The sequence below is a fragment of the Mustelus asterias genome, chromosome 12 (genome assembly GCF_964213995.1).
Source record: "Mustelus asterias chromosome 12, sMusAst1.hap1.1, whole genome shotgun sequence".
In the NCBI taxonomy this organism is placed as follows: domain Eukaryota; kingdom Metazoa; phylum Chordata; class Chondrichthyes; order Carcharhiniformes; family Triakidae; genus Mustelus; species Mustelus asterias.
In genome coordinates, this window is record NC_135812.1 from 97,706,446 (window position 1) to 97,722,484 (window position 16,039).

General features: G+C 45.5%; 1 protein-coding gene and 1 pseudogene across 1 annotated transcript in view; both read left to right on the forward strand.

Moving 5' to 3' along the window:
* LOC144501720 (dynein axonemal heavy chain 17-like) overlaps positions 1 to 16,039 on the forward strand; it is an 832,067-nt gene that overhangs the window by 528,860 nt on the left and 287,168 nt on the right. The window contains exon 52 of the mRNA XM_078225682.1: positions 5,675 to 5,836. Coding sequence (XP_078081808.1) covers positions 5,675 to 5,836 — 162 coding nt within the window. The remainder of the gene's footprint in view (positions 1 to 5,674; positions 5,837 to 16,039) is intronic.
* LOC144501731 (large ribosomal subunit protein uL13 pseudogene) lies at positions 2,622 to 3,218 on the forward strand (annotated as a pseudogene).

A 16,039-nucleotide genomic window follows, 5' to 3' on the forward strand; every position in this document is an offset into this window, starting at 1 on the left:
CTGAAAGGTCATGGTACCTTCACATACCTTCTTTGAGAATTGATCTCCTGTCTGATTGGTGGCAGTGCATGTCCTCTGTCATAAGACTCCTGTCATGCAGCGGGAACAGTGCATAGATCTTCACAAATGTCTGACTGCTGTCTGGCTGATGGCATCTTGCTTGCCCTCAATGCTTAAGGTCATAACATGACAATGCAGCAGGGAAAGTTTCACCTCTATTGATCTGATGCCATTTTTCAAGAGCTGCATCCTTGAGGCTCAGTGTCAGCAGAAGCTAAACCATATGGGATAGGGGCCAGCCATATTTCAAAAGGTGCATATGGAATGGTTGACAGCTGTGTACATTATGGGAGGCATCCTCATTCCTTGCAAGATAAAATCATGACTTATGTGTTCAGTTGCTGTGAAGGGACATCACCAATGTGCTGGAAACCTGGCACAAAGCTCATGGAGGAAGTCCTGGATTCAGAACTCTGCTTTTTTTCTGTTTCAAGAATCCAGTTTTCAGGTTATGACTAATGGAAGATAGCTAATCAGAATAAGGAGCCATAGAAAGGGTGCAATTAGTGAGAGTTTATTTACAGATGTGAACATTATGTATGTGCCTAACACCCATGCCCACACTGCAACTAGAGCTTCATGACCTCTCTAACTGTAGGTTACAGCATAGAAGGAGACCATTAATCCCATTGTCCATGCCAGCCTGAAGACACCCAGGTGCCCTTTCTCATCCCATCTTCCCTTGATGGCGAATTTTAAGACCAGGGAACATAGATTCAAGATAAGTGACAGAAGGTGTAAAGGGGACAGGAGGAAGAACGTTTTTTACCCAGAGGGCAGTGGGTGTCTGGAATTCACTGTCTGAGTTGGTGGTGGAGGCAGAGATCGTAAACACTTTTAAAAAGTACTGGATCTGCACCTTAAGTGCTGTGACCTACAGGGCTATGGGCCAGGTGCGCTGCATGAATTTTTCTCTCTCAGTGCCCATTATATTGTTTGAATCCCAGTTGATATTGGGATAGTTAATGTCTCATATTTTTGTTGCCCTCTTGTTTTTCCAGGCAAAAAACTGCCTACATATGTCTTCTATCTCCCTTTGGGGCATTGCTAACATCCACAGTGGAGGTGGAGGAGGCCTGCTGTCTGCCACGCCCTGTTGTCTGTGATGAACTTGGCAGATGTCCTCTGGAGGGCTGAGGTCTGGGCTGCTTTGTGCTGCTTTCGGGGTTCTCAGCCTGTGGACCTGGAGCTGAAGCAATCACGAGAAGAAGGAATTTGGATGGGCAAGACACTCCCAAAAATCACCTGGGTGGATGGCCCTGAGATGTAAACCAGCTGGCCTCCCTATGGGTACCCGAGGGTCCCTGGCTTCCTCCTTGGGACAGAGAGGTAGCTAGAGTGGAGTCGAGGAACCCCACCATCCTCTGGCATTGGCACTGTGAGATTCCAGTAAGTGCTGCACCATGGGTGCATGTCTTGCAGCAGTGCAGGACAAAAGTCTTGCACCACGGTTTCCACCATGGCCAGCCCCCTGGCTATGGTGACCTCATTGTGTTGCAGTGTCGGCACAATCCCCTCAGACATAATGTGGGTGTACTCTTCCATGCAGCCTTTCAATCCAAGGAGTGTAGCAGACATCCCTTCCTGATTTTCCAGGGTTTGCCTTTGGAGCTCCAACAATTGAGGCATGATCAAGTCCAGAGGCACATCATCTGACTAGGACTCAAAAGATCCATCCGTGCCTCCGTCTGTGACTCTGAGAGAGTGATGTGCTCAACAGATTGTGGCCCCACCGGTACTCCCACCAAGGTGTGTGTGTGTCTGCACTGGTGGATGGTGTGAGTAAACACTTGACGGTTTTTTGATATTGGGGTGCATGGATCTGAGCTGATGTTGAGGCTGGAGTTGATGACCTAGCTGGTGGACTGCCTGCGCTGCTTTCCAGATGTGCCTGTGAAAGAAAGGAGAGGGCATTTGTGCATGGCAGGGGCCTTTAGAAACAGGAGACATGACTCTTAGCACTGCTGTCTGATGGATGATGCAGTAATGGATCCTCACTAGGATTATTACCGTCAATCTTACCACACTGGAGCAGTCAATGTTCTCCCTGACCAGCTGGATGGCTTGTCCTCGAATTCCGTGAGGACCTTGAGTTCTGGCATCTCTCTGCCTATCTGGAATCTCTCCCAGTATACCAGCTTCCCCTGCATGAAAACAGATGGAGAGAGTATAAGCAGGATGCCTGCCAAGGCAGATGATGAGGACACCTGACATGTGTGAATGGTGGGTGGGACCAGTGAGGTGATGAGGACACGAACCGCAAGGGAGATGAAGATGTGTGTGGGAGAGTGAGTAGTAATGTCTCTTGAGCTGGAGCTGGCAGTGAGTGAGCCCCTGTGGATGTTTAATAGATGTGTGAGTTCAGAGTGATCAGAAGAGTGACTGATGCTTGCAGAACAGAGGAGATATTCATCCTCTTGTGACACTGGGTGGCTAACCAGTTCTGCAGGCAATGGCACTCATGACTGCAGCCGCTACCTCCCATGCTGGGTTGGTGATCTTGCTGGCTGGCTTCCTTCCTAATGTGGGTACAGCACATTACAGTGGGCCTTTTTGTCACCATGGCAGATGGCTTCAGCAAGGCTCTGCTCCTTGATGGCCGGTGTCATCCCCAGGGCCGGCTGGCTGCCATTGTCGCTGAACAGATTTTGCTCGGCCACAAAGTTGTGGTGGTGAGGTGTGAAGGGATTAACATCTCTGGCAACTTCTACTGAAATAAACTTAAGTATCTTGCTTTTTTGCACAAGAGGATGAATATTAACCCCACTCATAGTCCATATCACTTCAGAGCACTAAGCTGGATCTTCTGGAGGACTGTAAGAGGTATGTCGCTGCACAAGACAAAGCGAGGTCAAGCTGCTTTGGACAGACTGAAGGTCTTTGATGGGATTCCTCCTCCATATCTTGAGAGGAAATGTATGGTTGTGCGAGCAGCTTTGAAGATTGTACGCTTGATTCCAACTCATAAGTTTACTCTCCCTGGTCACCTTGCTCATGAAGTTGGTTGGAAATACCAGACAGATGAAGAGAAGCGATAAGAAAAAAAACAAGTTTCACTATGAGAAAAAGAAGAACATTTTAAAGTAGTTGAGAAGAATGTTGAAAGCAAAATTGCCAAGTACACTGCAATTCTGAAACAATACGGTGTTTTTGTTTAATATATTCATTCAGAGACATTGACAATAAAAGCTGTAGGAAAAAAAAGTGGCTTTTTATTGCATTGAGCAGTCTCTCCAGAGAGGCATCGAACGCTTGGGGACAGATTCCTTGCTAGCCATCACGTTCTGGCAACCTAATGAGGTATGGTTGATGTCTGCTAGGGGCAATCTTTAAATGTGGCACCCAGATGATTGTATCACTTGGGTGGTGGCAGGGCAGGCAAATTAGAGTCTGCCCCACCAGCGATACAGCACGGAACACGTGGTGGAAAAGATTTGTCATGAAATAGCACATGAGATGGCTGGAAAATCTGCCTTTGCCATCAGCAGGCTCAGCATCACTTTTTCTGCCTGCCATCGACCTTTGCCTATTTACAGCAAAATCCTGCCCTCTTCAGTAATATTCTAGCTCTACTGCCAAGCAACTATTTATGAATATAGTTGAAAACTGATTTATCACAAAAAACAAACATTTTTACTCAGTGTTTAGTCCACCACCTATAAGTAAATCCTAGTTTAAATAACTGAAATTGAATTCAGAACCATTTATTAGTTGTATAATGTAAAGTAAATGATTGAACACAGATGGAAAACACTTGGCACATTATGCCTATCTAAGTCCTTTGAAGGAGCTATCTTAATTAATCCCACTCCCCTGATCTTTCCCCATACTTCTCCCATTATCTCCACAATTATTTATCCTATTCCTTTTTGAAAGTTATTGGCCTGGAGTTTGCAATTTTAGTGATGACATCGGTTGCCATCATTGCAAGCATACAACTGACAGCGACTTGCAGCATTCATACAAGTACAGTTCTAGAAATTGTGGTTTGTGATTCTTTGCTCAGGTGTCCTGTGGAAGTGCCCAAATATGACAATATTTTTTAACTTCTATGATACTGGCAAGCTAACATTATACTTGTGTAATGTCATTTTTTACAATAGGAATATTGCATAGTCTTTTGGTACAGTAAACATTTTAAAAACTCTTTATGTGATAACGCAGCCTCAATGTCCATTTCACTCTGTGTGAAAGTGGAGTTAGGTGTCTTGAACTCATTGATCCAATATTTACAGGAAAATAGGAGCAAGAGGGTTCCTGGTTAGTGACCTGGAGATATCAGAGGGACAAATGTCCTACCAAGTTTAATGACAGGACTTCATTACAATGTTTTAACTTCATATTCTGTCAGTAAACCAGCCAGGTGGAGCGGTTGATCAGTTCTGCATGAGAAAACATGCTATAGAAGACAGCAGTCAGGAACCACTGATGAAACTGTATCAAGGGCCTTTGGAGATCTTTTGGTGGGTCAAGAGAAGGGTAAGGAAGAGGCATTTATGATTTCAGAAGTTGGAAGATCATAGCAGGTTTTCTTGGGTAATTGGGACAAGTATTGCTGCTTCATCTGACTCCCAAGCAGTGGAGGAAAAGTACTTGCCTGCTAGATCTGTATGTTTTTCAATCCTTTTAGCTTTCAGATTGATACTTGTGCCAAAGGCATTAAATCCAAAAGACTGGAATGTGCTCCATTAACATGTTATAATGCTCAATCCACCTCTCCAAAGTTGAGTTAGTCAACGCCCAACCTATCCAATTAAACTGGAAATGAAACTGCCTTGTGCAATAGATTGATGTCAAGTCTTCCATTTTTAATAATTTAACCCTCACACAGAACAGCTGAAACATTAGATCCTCTGCTAAAGCTCAATTTGCGTTATTTTCCAAAGTACTATCTGCCAGACAATGGCCCAGATCTTCTGCTCTCTGGAGGGTCGAACCCAGGAACATGCCCAAGGACTGCAGGGAAATCAGAAGTTTCAACTTCTGAAGGGCAATCCCCCTGCATCTGGAATGCTCTGATATTCTAATTTAAAATGGAAGACTTTGGGGTTGTTCCTGTTGCAAAATAATTATCCAGGACATGTTAAGAGAGTACAACCAGTTCTAATCCTAGGTAACTATACTAGTGACCATCCCACCCCTTGTCCACCATTCCCACTGCCCCTGAATATCCCGCCATCTCCCGACTAAGCCCCACCTGCCCACAGCCCTCCCCCCACCCCATCCCCGATTAGAGCCATGGCTTTGTTTTCCCCCAATGATCCTGAACTGCACTATTTATTGTAATAGAAAACTGGAATTTTCATATTGAAAAAAGTAAAAAGTTGACATTACAAAGTTAGTTTTCCAGGACCATTGAAGTTATTCAACAGCAGCAACCCTGCACATTTCTCAGCAGGCCCAAGTTGCGGGTTCAGGTGAGAAATGTACACCTCCAGTCCATAAGCAAGTATAAAGGAGCTGAGCCAATTGTCACTCCATGGATCCTATCTGGCTGCAATTAAATGATCCTGTACATCTGCATCCCAATATTCTTATCTACTTTAAACTTTTAAAACTAACAATGTATAGCTGCTAAGATGACATGTATTTTAATAAACTGTTTAAATTGCAGGGTTTTCTGTTTGCAACAACAGAGTGTGCAAAAACTACTCCTGATTTGGTCCGTCTCCTGTTACATGAATCTTCCCGAGTTTATGGCGATAAATTAGTTGATGAACATGACACAGACAACTTTCCAAAACATCAGCAATTAATCTGTAAAAAATACTTCCAGGTAATTAATTGTCCACATGTTTTAAACAATCTTCCCAGGTGAAGGAAAACAATTACAAGAAATGCAAACTTATTATTTAATTTTAATGGTAATTAACAATAGATTACAATGGAAATTGCAGTTCCTTTTTTGAATTTAGAAAGCAAGTAATGAAGCTTAATACCTCACTCCTGTTCTTTCTTAGTATATTGTTCTCATACAGTGTCCTTCCCCACTATTCTTGTTCCTTGTGTTAGGAACCAGATCAGAAACTCCAAGATTATATTACCAAGTTAGCCTGGACCCCAACTTTTAAAAAAATTTTTGTCATTAAGGTGAGCATAAGGTGTTTCGCTCCAGCTATGACTCAATTGACCCACAGGAAGCTTTTATCCAAACAAACTTTTGAAAACAGTTAGAAGATACAAAAAGAATTAGCATAACTTTTACCAATTTAAATATGTAAACATGACAAGTTATAATTCTTATCTCTATAATTCCAATTGTAAGCATCATCCCACAGACATAAATCGTGCACGCGGATGCTAGTTTTCTAGCCTTTTAACATCTCTGGATAAAGATCCAGATAGACACCTATCTAAAAATCAGCAAATTTCAGAGAATAATATATCCTCAAGCAGCAGAATTTCAGAGAAATAAGAACATAAGAACTAGGAGCAGGAGTAGGCCATCTGGCCCCTCGAGCCTGCTCCGCCATTCAATAAGATCATGGCTGATCTTTTTGTGGACTCAGCCCCACTTACCCGCCCGCTCACCATAACCCTTAATTCCTTTACTGTTCAAAAATTTATCTATCCTTGCCTTAAAATCATTCAGTGAGGTAGCCTCAACTGCTTCACTGGGCAGGGAATTCCACAGATTCACAACCCTTTGTATGAAGAAGTTCCTCCTCAACTCAGTCCTAAATCTGCTTCCCCTTATTTTGAGACTATGCCCCCTAGTTCTAGTTTCACCTGCCAGTGGAAACAATTTCCCTGCTTTCTATCTTATCTATTCCCTTCATAATCTTATAAGTTTCTATTAAGATCTCCCCTCATTCTTCTGAATTCCAGTGAGTATAGCCCCAGTCTACTCAGTCTCTCCTTATAAGCCAACCCTCTCAACTCCGGAATCAACCTAGTGAATCTCCTCTGCACCCCCTCCAGTGCCAGTATATCCTTTCTCAAGTAAGGAGACCAAAACTGTACACGGTACTCCAGGTGTGGCCTCACCAGCACCTTATATAGCTGCAACATAACCTCGCTGTTTTTAAACTCCATCCCTCTAGCAATGAAGGACAAAATTCCATTTGCCTTCTGAATTACCTGCTGCACCTGCAAACCAACTCCTTGAGATTCCTGCACAAGATCACTCAGGTCCCTCTGCACAGTAGCATGCTGCAATTTTTTACCATTTAAATAATAGTCCATTTTGCTGTTATTCCTACCAAACTGGATGACCTCACATTTACCAACATTGTACTCCATCTGCCAGACCCTCGCCCATTCACTTAGACTATCTATATCCCTTTGCAGACTTTCAGCGTCCTCTGTACACTTTGCTCTTCCACCCATCTTAGTGTCATCTGTGAATTTTGACACACTACACTTGGTCCCCAACTCCAAATCATATATGTAAATTGTAAATAATTGCGGTCCCAACACTGATCCCTGAGGCACACCACTAGTCACTGATTGCCAACCAGAAAAACACCCATTTACCCCCACTCTTTGCTTTCTGTTAGTTAACCAATCCTCTATCCATGCTAATACATTACCCGTAACACCGTGCACCTTTATCTTATGTAGCAGTCTTTGATGCGGCACCTTGTCAAATGCCTTCTGGAAATCCAGATACACCACATCCACAGGTTCCCCATTGTCCACTGCACACGTAATGTTCTCAAAGAATGCCACCAAATTAGTCAAACATGACCTTCCCTTCATGAACCTATGCTGTGTCTTACCAATGGGACAATTTATATCCAGATGTCTTGCTATTTCTTCCTTGATGATAGATTCAAGCATTTTCCCGACTACAGAAGTTAAACTAACCAGCCTATAGTTACCCGCCTCTTGTCTATCTCCTTTTTTAAACAGTGGCGTCACATTTGCTGTTTTCCAATCTGCGGGAACCACCCCAGAGTCCAGCGAAGTTTGGTAAATTACCACTAGTGCATTTGCTATTTCTCCCGCCATCTCTTTCAGTACCCTGGGATGCATTCCATTAGGAGCAGGCGACTTGTCTACCTCTAGCCCCATTAACTTGCCCAACACTACCTCTTTCGTGATAATGATAGTTTCTAGGTTCTCACCCGCCATAGCCTTCCTGTCATCAATTTTTGGCATGTTATTTGTAAATAAACATAGTCTTTGGAAATTCCAGACTTCAGAGAGAGAAAGGACTACTTCTCTCTGCAGCTTCTAAGCAGCAACTGAGCTTGAATTATCTGTGTAAACCTAGCTCCACCCAGTAGCCTGTCAATCAATGCAATCAAGTCCTACTCTACAAAACCCCAGGGGAAAATCACTACAATCAACATAACAACATTAGTTCAGATTAAAACAAATATTCTAACAATTAGGAACAATTATCCGACTTGAATAATAATATAGGCCTGCTGGATTTATATCTTTAAGGATAACTACAGATTTGAATCATTAGAAACAGAAGAAGAGGGCTGGGCTCACTGAGCGGATCTAAAGGATACATGACCCCATCAGAAGGGTGGAGCATATGTGAGCATAACAGAATGCTGTTCAGAATCAGAGCATTACATAGTGTGTGCTTGTCGGACCCTTGAGCCTCTAGGGAGCACCAGCAAGATAATCCTTGATATTTTCCTATTGAAGGAGGCATTTAAAGCAGTGCAGGTGGGCCCTACACCGTGGTGCATAATTACCCCAGAAACAGAGATCATAGGGTCAGTTCCCCCAAAAAGTGTTGAATTTGTGTAAAAACTGAGTAAATCCCGTTGTTTTTTTCAGCGGGAATTTCAAAATGAATCTCCCACACTCTGTGCACTGCAGAGTGCCTCAGTTTGAATCACCTGAAATTCAGTGGGCGGGATCTATTCCCGCTGGACAGGCCCCAGCATAGCGCTGAGCAAGCCACTGCGCATGCACCGTTCTATCAGCGCTGAAATTGGCGCATGTGCAGTGTCCTCACACTGTTGATCTCCCGATCACTGGCCAGCTCAATCACTGATCAGCCCGGCATGGCCAAATTGCTGGCCCCCCAAACATATCCAGGCCAACCTCAGCCTCCCCCCGACCCCCAGCCAGCCTCGAGGTCCCCCCAGTCTTCAGCCCCAATCACTGGCCTCCCCCTCCCTTACTCAGCCCAATGCAGAGTGGCAAGAGGGCCCACCACTTCCCCCCCCAGAGGCCCCACTTCTGTCAGGCCCTGCCCCATTGGACTCCGTCCCATTGGCACTGCCTAAAGCTCGGAGGCAGTGTCAAGGTGCCTAATTGGGCATTACCATTTTGCCCCTTGGGCAGTGCCAGGGGGCCTAGGCTGATCAATGCCCAGGGGGCACCTATCCCCAGCGCCTGACCCACTGGGGAGCCTCGATGATGTCCCTTTCACTCCAGCGGGGTCAGACCACTTACTCCCGGCAAATAAGGAGCTGTAGTAAACCCCACTGGAGTGAACCACACCTGGTGGGAGTGGAGATGCTAGTGGGCCCGGAGATTTCAGTCCTGGGTCCACTAATGGGTTTTAAATAGTATTTAAATTAGCATATACATAAATTATTCAGCTCCGCATTGATTTCTGGCGAGGAACTGACAGCATCAGAAATCCAATGCTCAGAAAGTCGCAGAGGCCATGGCACCCAGCGGGGAGCCCGCAAAACGGCCTCCGCTTGAGTCTTGTGGCCTGCTGCATTACAAAAGCAGTGCAGCAGGCTAGGAGGAATCACCACGCCATATCGGGAGGTTTACTTTGTGAAAGTAATCACAGTTTTTGTCTGCAAGTAACAGGTTCATTGGGCGGAATTTTACGAGATTTTTTCTAAATCTCGTGCAGACGTGAAACTGGGAGAGTTCCAGTCTGTTTTTTGGGCGTGTATTCAGGCCCAATCTTATGCTCTGTGTCTTTAAAATTTTGGGTGAGTCCGTTTCCCGTTACAGAAGGCTGTGGGTGGGGCTTAATCCACTTGACAGCCTGTAGAGGGAGGTATTGCACACGTGCAGACCACTGAAACTGCACATGCGCATGAACAGTAGCAGGGGCCTGACAGACAAAGAGAGCGGTCAGGCCCCTGATACTGCAGGCAGCCTCAACAAGCTCCCCTCACCACCCACAATCGCGGGAGCCTGCTGCCCGAGATGCAGTCCCTACCAAGTTACAGACTCATTGGGCAGAATTTTACGAGATTTTTTCTAAATGCCCAGTGCCTAGTGGGCATTGTTCAGGTGCCCAGATTGGGGAGAACATCGAGGCTGGCTAGTGTGTCTTGACTGAATCCTTGTGTTGGGTCTCAGAAGGACAATCAACGTGGATCTCTCAACATTGCAATACAATCAGTGTCTTAGGCTTCATCATACATATTGCACTCTGGCAGACGAAAATGTGGAGAACTCTAATGGAATTGGAGCAGTGCTCCCGCACATCTCCTGAGCGCTCTTCAGTATTTACAAGGGTACTAAGTTCTCATTAAATGCTATGTCAATACTGACTTTGCCACATCTCTCCCAGATGCCAAACCAATGCTGGACATTAATTTGGGAGGCTTCTGACGAATGCAGGTTCATGAGTGCATGTCAGTGATCACACAATAGTCCTGCTGTAGCACTGATTTGCAAGTTTCCTTCTATGCTATAAAGTCCTGAAAAACGATGTCATCTTGGAGCTCATTATCAAGATGCAGTGTCAGTATTAATCATGCATAAGAGAAGACATTTGGAGAGATGCCACTGTCAGGATCTGATTCCATCTTGACTGATGGTTTTCCTCCCTTAGCCACCATGCTAATCTCCTGATATACTGCCATGAGTGCAGTAACATTTGTAGTAATGTTTCTGTCTCTTGAAGACATAATGGTTGAAAGGACCACACCATGTCTACTTCCTTTAGATTGAGTGTTGGTGGAGTGCCTATCCCATTACAGAACAACACATGCTGCCTTGGGTGCTTAGCCGTTTAATGAAATAGAAGACTGAAATTTCCCTGAAATGCTCTCCCTCAATTTCAAAGACATGAAGCCCTAGACCTGCCTCATTCCAGATTTCCAATCCCATCCATTGCAGCAGAAACATCTTTAAGATTCACAGGTGACTGAACATCCCCATGTGACATGATTGCCCTTTCAAAAAGAGGCTTTGATTAGTGTGTATACAGCCATGTGCTCTTAGTTTCAGTCAGGCTACTGTTAGCCTGCCTCCTTTAGCTTAGACAATACCCGAGTCTCATACCAATTTCATGACAACCTGGGTTGTGGCCTATAAAAAATGACAATTCAAATGATAATATGGAGTCTAGTCTAGAGCTTGTTGCTTATGTGCATCAGTCATGTCCCCTTAATTATCTGATCCTCCTTCTCTCTTTACATGTCTCTTGTGATGGATATGTGGGCAATCAGACCAAATCAAATGTTTTCCTAAGCCTTAACAGATTCTCGCATGGATGTGCTCTATGAGTTAAGATTTCAAGTTCCTTCAGTTGGCATTTGACACACGTTAACAGATCTCAGCTGAGTCATATTTTGCATGGCTTGAGCTGATATTTGTTCAGGTGCAATCGGCCCAAAATTGCAGTTGTTGACTCCACCCTTCACAGACAATTTTTAAAACTTCCAACTGCATCATTCCTTGCTGCTGATTATCATGGTGGTGCTGAGTTTTGTTTGGGCGATCGGCTTTCAACCTCCCACTCTTACCCTCCATTTTCACCACATCAACATTCGCTTTATTCCGATCACTTTCGTGCCTCTTCCTGTCAACCTGGAGCCAATTTTCATTGATGTTGATATTCCTGTTCTCAATCTAAACCATTTAATGCAGATGACCCAATGCCTTTGTTGATCAGATTCCTCTCCTTCTTGAGGCCAGATACACCATGACTTTAAGGGACCCATCTCCTGTCCCATGTCACCATCTAATACACTCCCATGACTTACCAACTCATAACTTACACAGAATGCCTCCCCTGATTGTGACTGTGCCATTTGCTTCCCAATATAAATCCTCCAATCCCCAGGACCAACATCTGTAACCGACTACAGAAGATGTCTCTCATACTTGACTGTTACTGCCTGGAGAGGCCTTCACTATCCCAGGATATGGAGCAAGACACATGTCCCATGCAGAACCCTCCACAATGGCCCGTTCAGCTCCAGGACTGTTTTTTGTTTTAGATTCATTATCCCCCCCAGTCCTGCCTCTGTCTTCCTCCTCCATGCTGGTATTGCCTCCATCACACCAGTCTTGGCACAGCTTCTGAGAAGCACTGAAATCTCACAGTACTGCTGTTAAAGGTAGGCAAAAGAAGTGTCACGGGTGAAGTGAAGGTCATTATGTGGAGTTATGTGGAGGACGGAGAAGATCTGCAGAGAGATTTGGACAGGCTGAGTGAGTGGGCGAGGATATGGCAAATGGAGTATAACGTTGAGAAATGCGAGGTTATACACTTTGGAGGAAATAATAACAAATGGGATTACTATCTCAATGGAAACAAATTAAAACATGCTACCGTGCAAAGGGACCTGGGGGTCCTTGTGCATGAGACGCAAAAGCCCAGTCTGCAGGTACAACAGGTGATCAAGAAGGCAAATGGGATGTTGGCCTATATTGCGAGGGGGATAGAATATAAAAGCAGGGATGTCTTGATGCACCTGTACAGGGCATTGGTGAGGCCGCAGCTGGAATACTGTGTGCAGTATTGGTCCCCTTATATGAGGAAGGATATATTGGCATTGGGGGGAGTGCAGAGAAGGTTCACCAGGTTGATACCGGAGATGAGGGGTTTGGATTATGAGGAGAGGCTGAGGAGATTGGGTTTGTACTCGTTGGAGTTTAGAAGGATGAGGGGGGATCTTATGGAGACTTATAAGATAATGCGCGGGCTGGATAGGGTGGAGGCGGAGAGATTCTTTCCACTTAGTAAGGAAGTTAAAACTAGAGGACACAGCCTCAAAATAAAGGGGGGTCGGTTTAAGACAGAGTTGAGGAGGAACTTCTTCTCCCAGAGGGTGGTGAATCTCTGGAATTCTCTGCCCACTGAGGTGATGGAGGCTACCTCGCTGAATATGTTTAAAGCGCGGATGGATGGATTCCTGATCGGTAAGGGAATTAAGGGTTATGGGGATCAGGCAGGTAAATGGTACTGATCCACGTCAGATCAGCCATGATCTTATTGAATGGCGGGGCAGGCTCGAGGGGCTAGATGGCCTACTCCTGCTCCTATTTCTTATGTAATAGTTGCCGGCATTGGACTGGGGTAAGCACAGTAAGAAGTCTCACAACACCAGGTTAAAGTCCAACAGGTTTATTTGGTAGCCCAAGCTTTCAGAGTGTCGCTCCTCCTTCAGGAGAGTGAGGAGTTGTGTTCACAAGCAGGGCATATATAGACACAAACTCAATTTACAAGATAATGGTTGGAATGCGAGTCTTTACAGGTAATCAAATCTTAAAAGTACAGATAATGTGAGTGGAGAGAGAGTTAAGCACAAGTTAAAGAGGTGCGCATTGTCTCCAGCCAGGACAGTTAGTGAGTTTTTCCAAGCCCAGGCAAGTCGTGGGGGTTACAGATAGTGTGACATGAACCCAAGATCCCGGTTGAGACTGTGCTCATGTGTACGGAACTTGGCTATCAATTTCTGCTCAGTGATTCTGCGTTGTCGTGTGTCGTGAAGGCCACCTTGGAGAATGCTTACCTGAAGATTAGAGGCTGAATGCCCGTGACTGCTGAACTGTTCCCCGACAGGAAGAGGACACTCCTGGTCGAGCGTTGTTCATTCATCCATTGTCGTAGTGTCTGCATGGTCTCCCCAATGTACCATGCCTCGGGACATCCTTTCCTGCAGCATATCAGGTAGACAACATTGGCCGAGTCGCAAGAGTATGTACCGTGTACCTGGTGGATGTTGTTCTCACGTGAGATGATGGCATCTGTGTCGATGATCCGGCACATCTTGCAGAGGTTGCTGTGGCAGGGTTGTGTGGTGTTGTGGTCACTGTTCTCCTGAAGGCTGGGTAGTTTGCTGCAGACAATGGTCTGTTTGAGGTTGTGCAGTTGTTTGAAGGCAAGAAGTGGGGGTATGAGGATGGCCTTGGCGAGATGTTCGTCTTTATCGATGACATGTTGAAGGCTCCGGAGAAGATGTTGTAGCTTCTCCGCTCCGGGGAAGTACTGGACGACGAAGGGTGCTCTGTCCGCCATGTCGCCATGTCCCGTGTTTATCTTCTGAGGAGGTCGGTGCGGTTTTTCGCTGTAGCGCGTCGGAACTGTCAATCAATGAGTCGGGCGCCATATCCTGTTCTTATGAGGATGTCTTTCAGCATCTGTAGGTGTCTGTTGCGATCCTCCTCATCTGAGCAGATCCTGTGTATACGGAGGGCTTGTCCATAGGGGATGGCTTCTTTAACGTGTTTAGGGTGGAAGCTGGAGATGTGGAGCATCGTGAGGTTATCCGTGGGCTTGCGGTACAGTGAAGTGCTGAAGTGACCGTCCTTGATGGAGATGCATGTGTCCAAGAATGCAGCCGATTCCAGAGAGTAGTCCATTGTAAGTCTGATGGTGGGATGGAACTTGTTGATGTCATCATATAATTGTTTCAGTGAGTGTTCGCCATGAGTCCAAAGGAAGAAAATGTCATCAATTATCTAGTGTCTAGCGTCGGTTGAAGGTCCTGTGCGGTGAAGAGGTCTTGTCAAACCTGTGCATGAAGATGTTGGCATATTGAGGTGCGAATTTGGTCCCCATGGCTGTTCTGTGTGTCTAGATGAAAAACTGGTTGTTGAAGGTGAAGATGTTGTGGTCCAGGATGAAGCGGATGAGTTGTAGAATTGCATCTGGAGATTGGCAGTTGTTGGTGTTGAATACTGAGGCAGTTGCAGCAATGCCGTCATCGTGGGGGATGCTGGTGTAGAGTGCCGAGACATCCATTGTGCCGAGGTGTGTTCTTGGTTCAGCTGCTCCATGTGTGCTGAATTTCTGTAGGAAGTCCGTAGTGTCGCGACAGAAACTGGGGGTTCTTTGTACAATTGGTTTCAGGATGCCCTCAACATAGCCGGAGAAGTTCTCATACAGGGTCCCATTGCCTGATACGATGGGACGGCCGGATGTGTTGGCCTTGTGTATCTTCGGGAGGCAGTAGAGATCTCCAATGTGGGGAGTACGTCGGATGAGAGCACGCAGGGTGCTCTGAAGGTCCGGATCAAAGGTCTTAATCAGCCTGTTGAGTTGACAGGTGTGTTCTTTGGTTGGATCTGCGGGTAACTGTCTGTAGTGTTCCTTGTTGTTCAGTTGTCGGTACACTTCTTTGCAGTAATCGTTCTGTTCAGTATGACAGTGACCCCTTCTTTGCTGGTTTGATGACAATGTTGCGGTTGGTCTTGAGAGCGCGGATGGCGTTGCGTTGTACTTGGGTGACGTTCGGGGATGTCTTGTGAGTGCAGCTGATGAATCTGGCATTGACGCATCTCCTGACGGCTTGGGCATACATGTCGAGATGAGGGTAATGGCCTTCCGAAAGAGTCCAATTCAACTCTTTCCTCTTCAGTTGCTGCACCACGGATCCCTCTGTGAAGGTCACCAGCTACACGCCACTGATATATTGTCATGAAACAGAGCATACTAATTATCTGGGGCGTTTCCATTTGAAGGGAGAACCTGATTCTGCTGAGTTGCATTTTTAATGAGCATTTCTGAGATGCAAAGGGACGCAAATGTGGTTCCAGACATAGATGTATGCGGGAAAGTCTTTAGCCTGCCAAGAAAGTCAGGAGAACAAAATTCCAAGATAAAAGCAAATTACTGCGGATGTTGGAATCTGAGACAAAAACCGAAAATGCTGGAAAGTTTCAGCAGATCTGACAGCACCTGGATGACTCTTCCTGGAATCACAGAATCCGTACAGTGCAGAAGGAAGCTATTCGGCCCATCGAGTCTGCACCGACCACAATCCCACCCAGGCCCTATTCCCGTAACCCCAAATATTTACCCTGCTAATCCCCTGACAATATAGCATGCCCAATCAACCTAACTCGCACATTTTTCGGA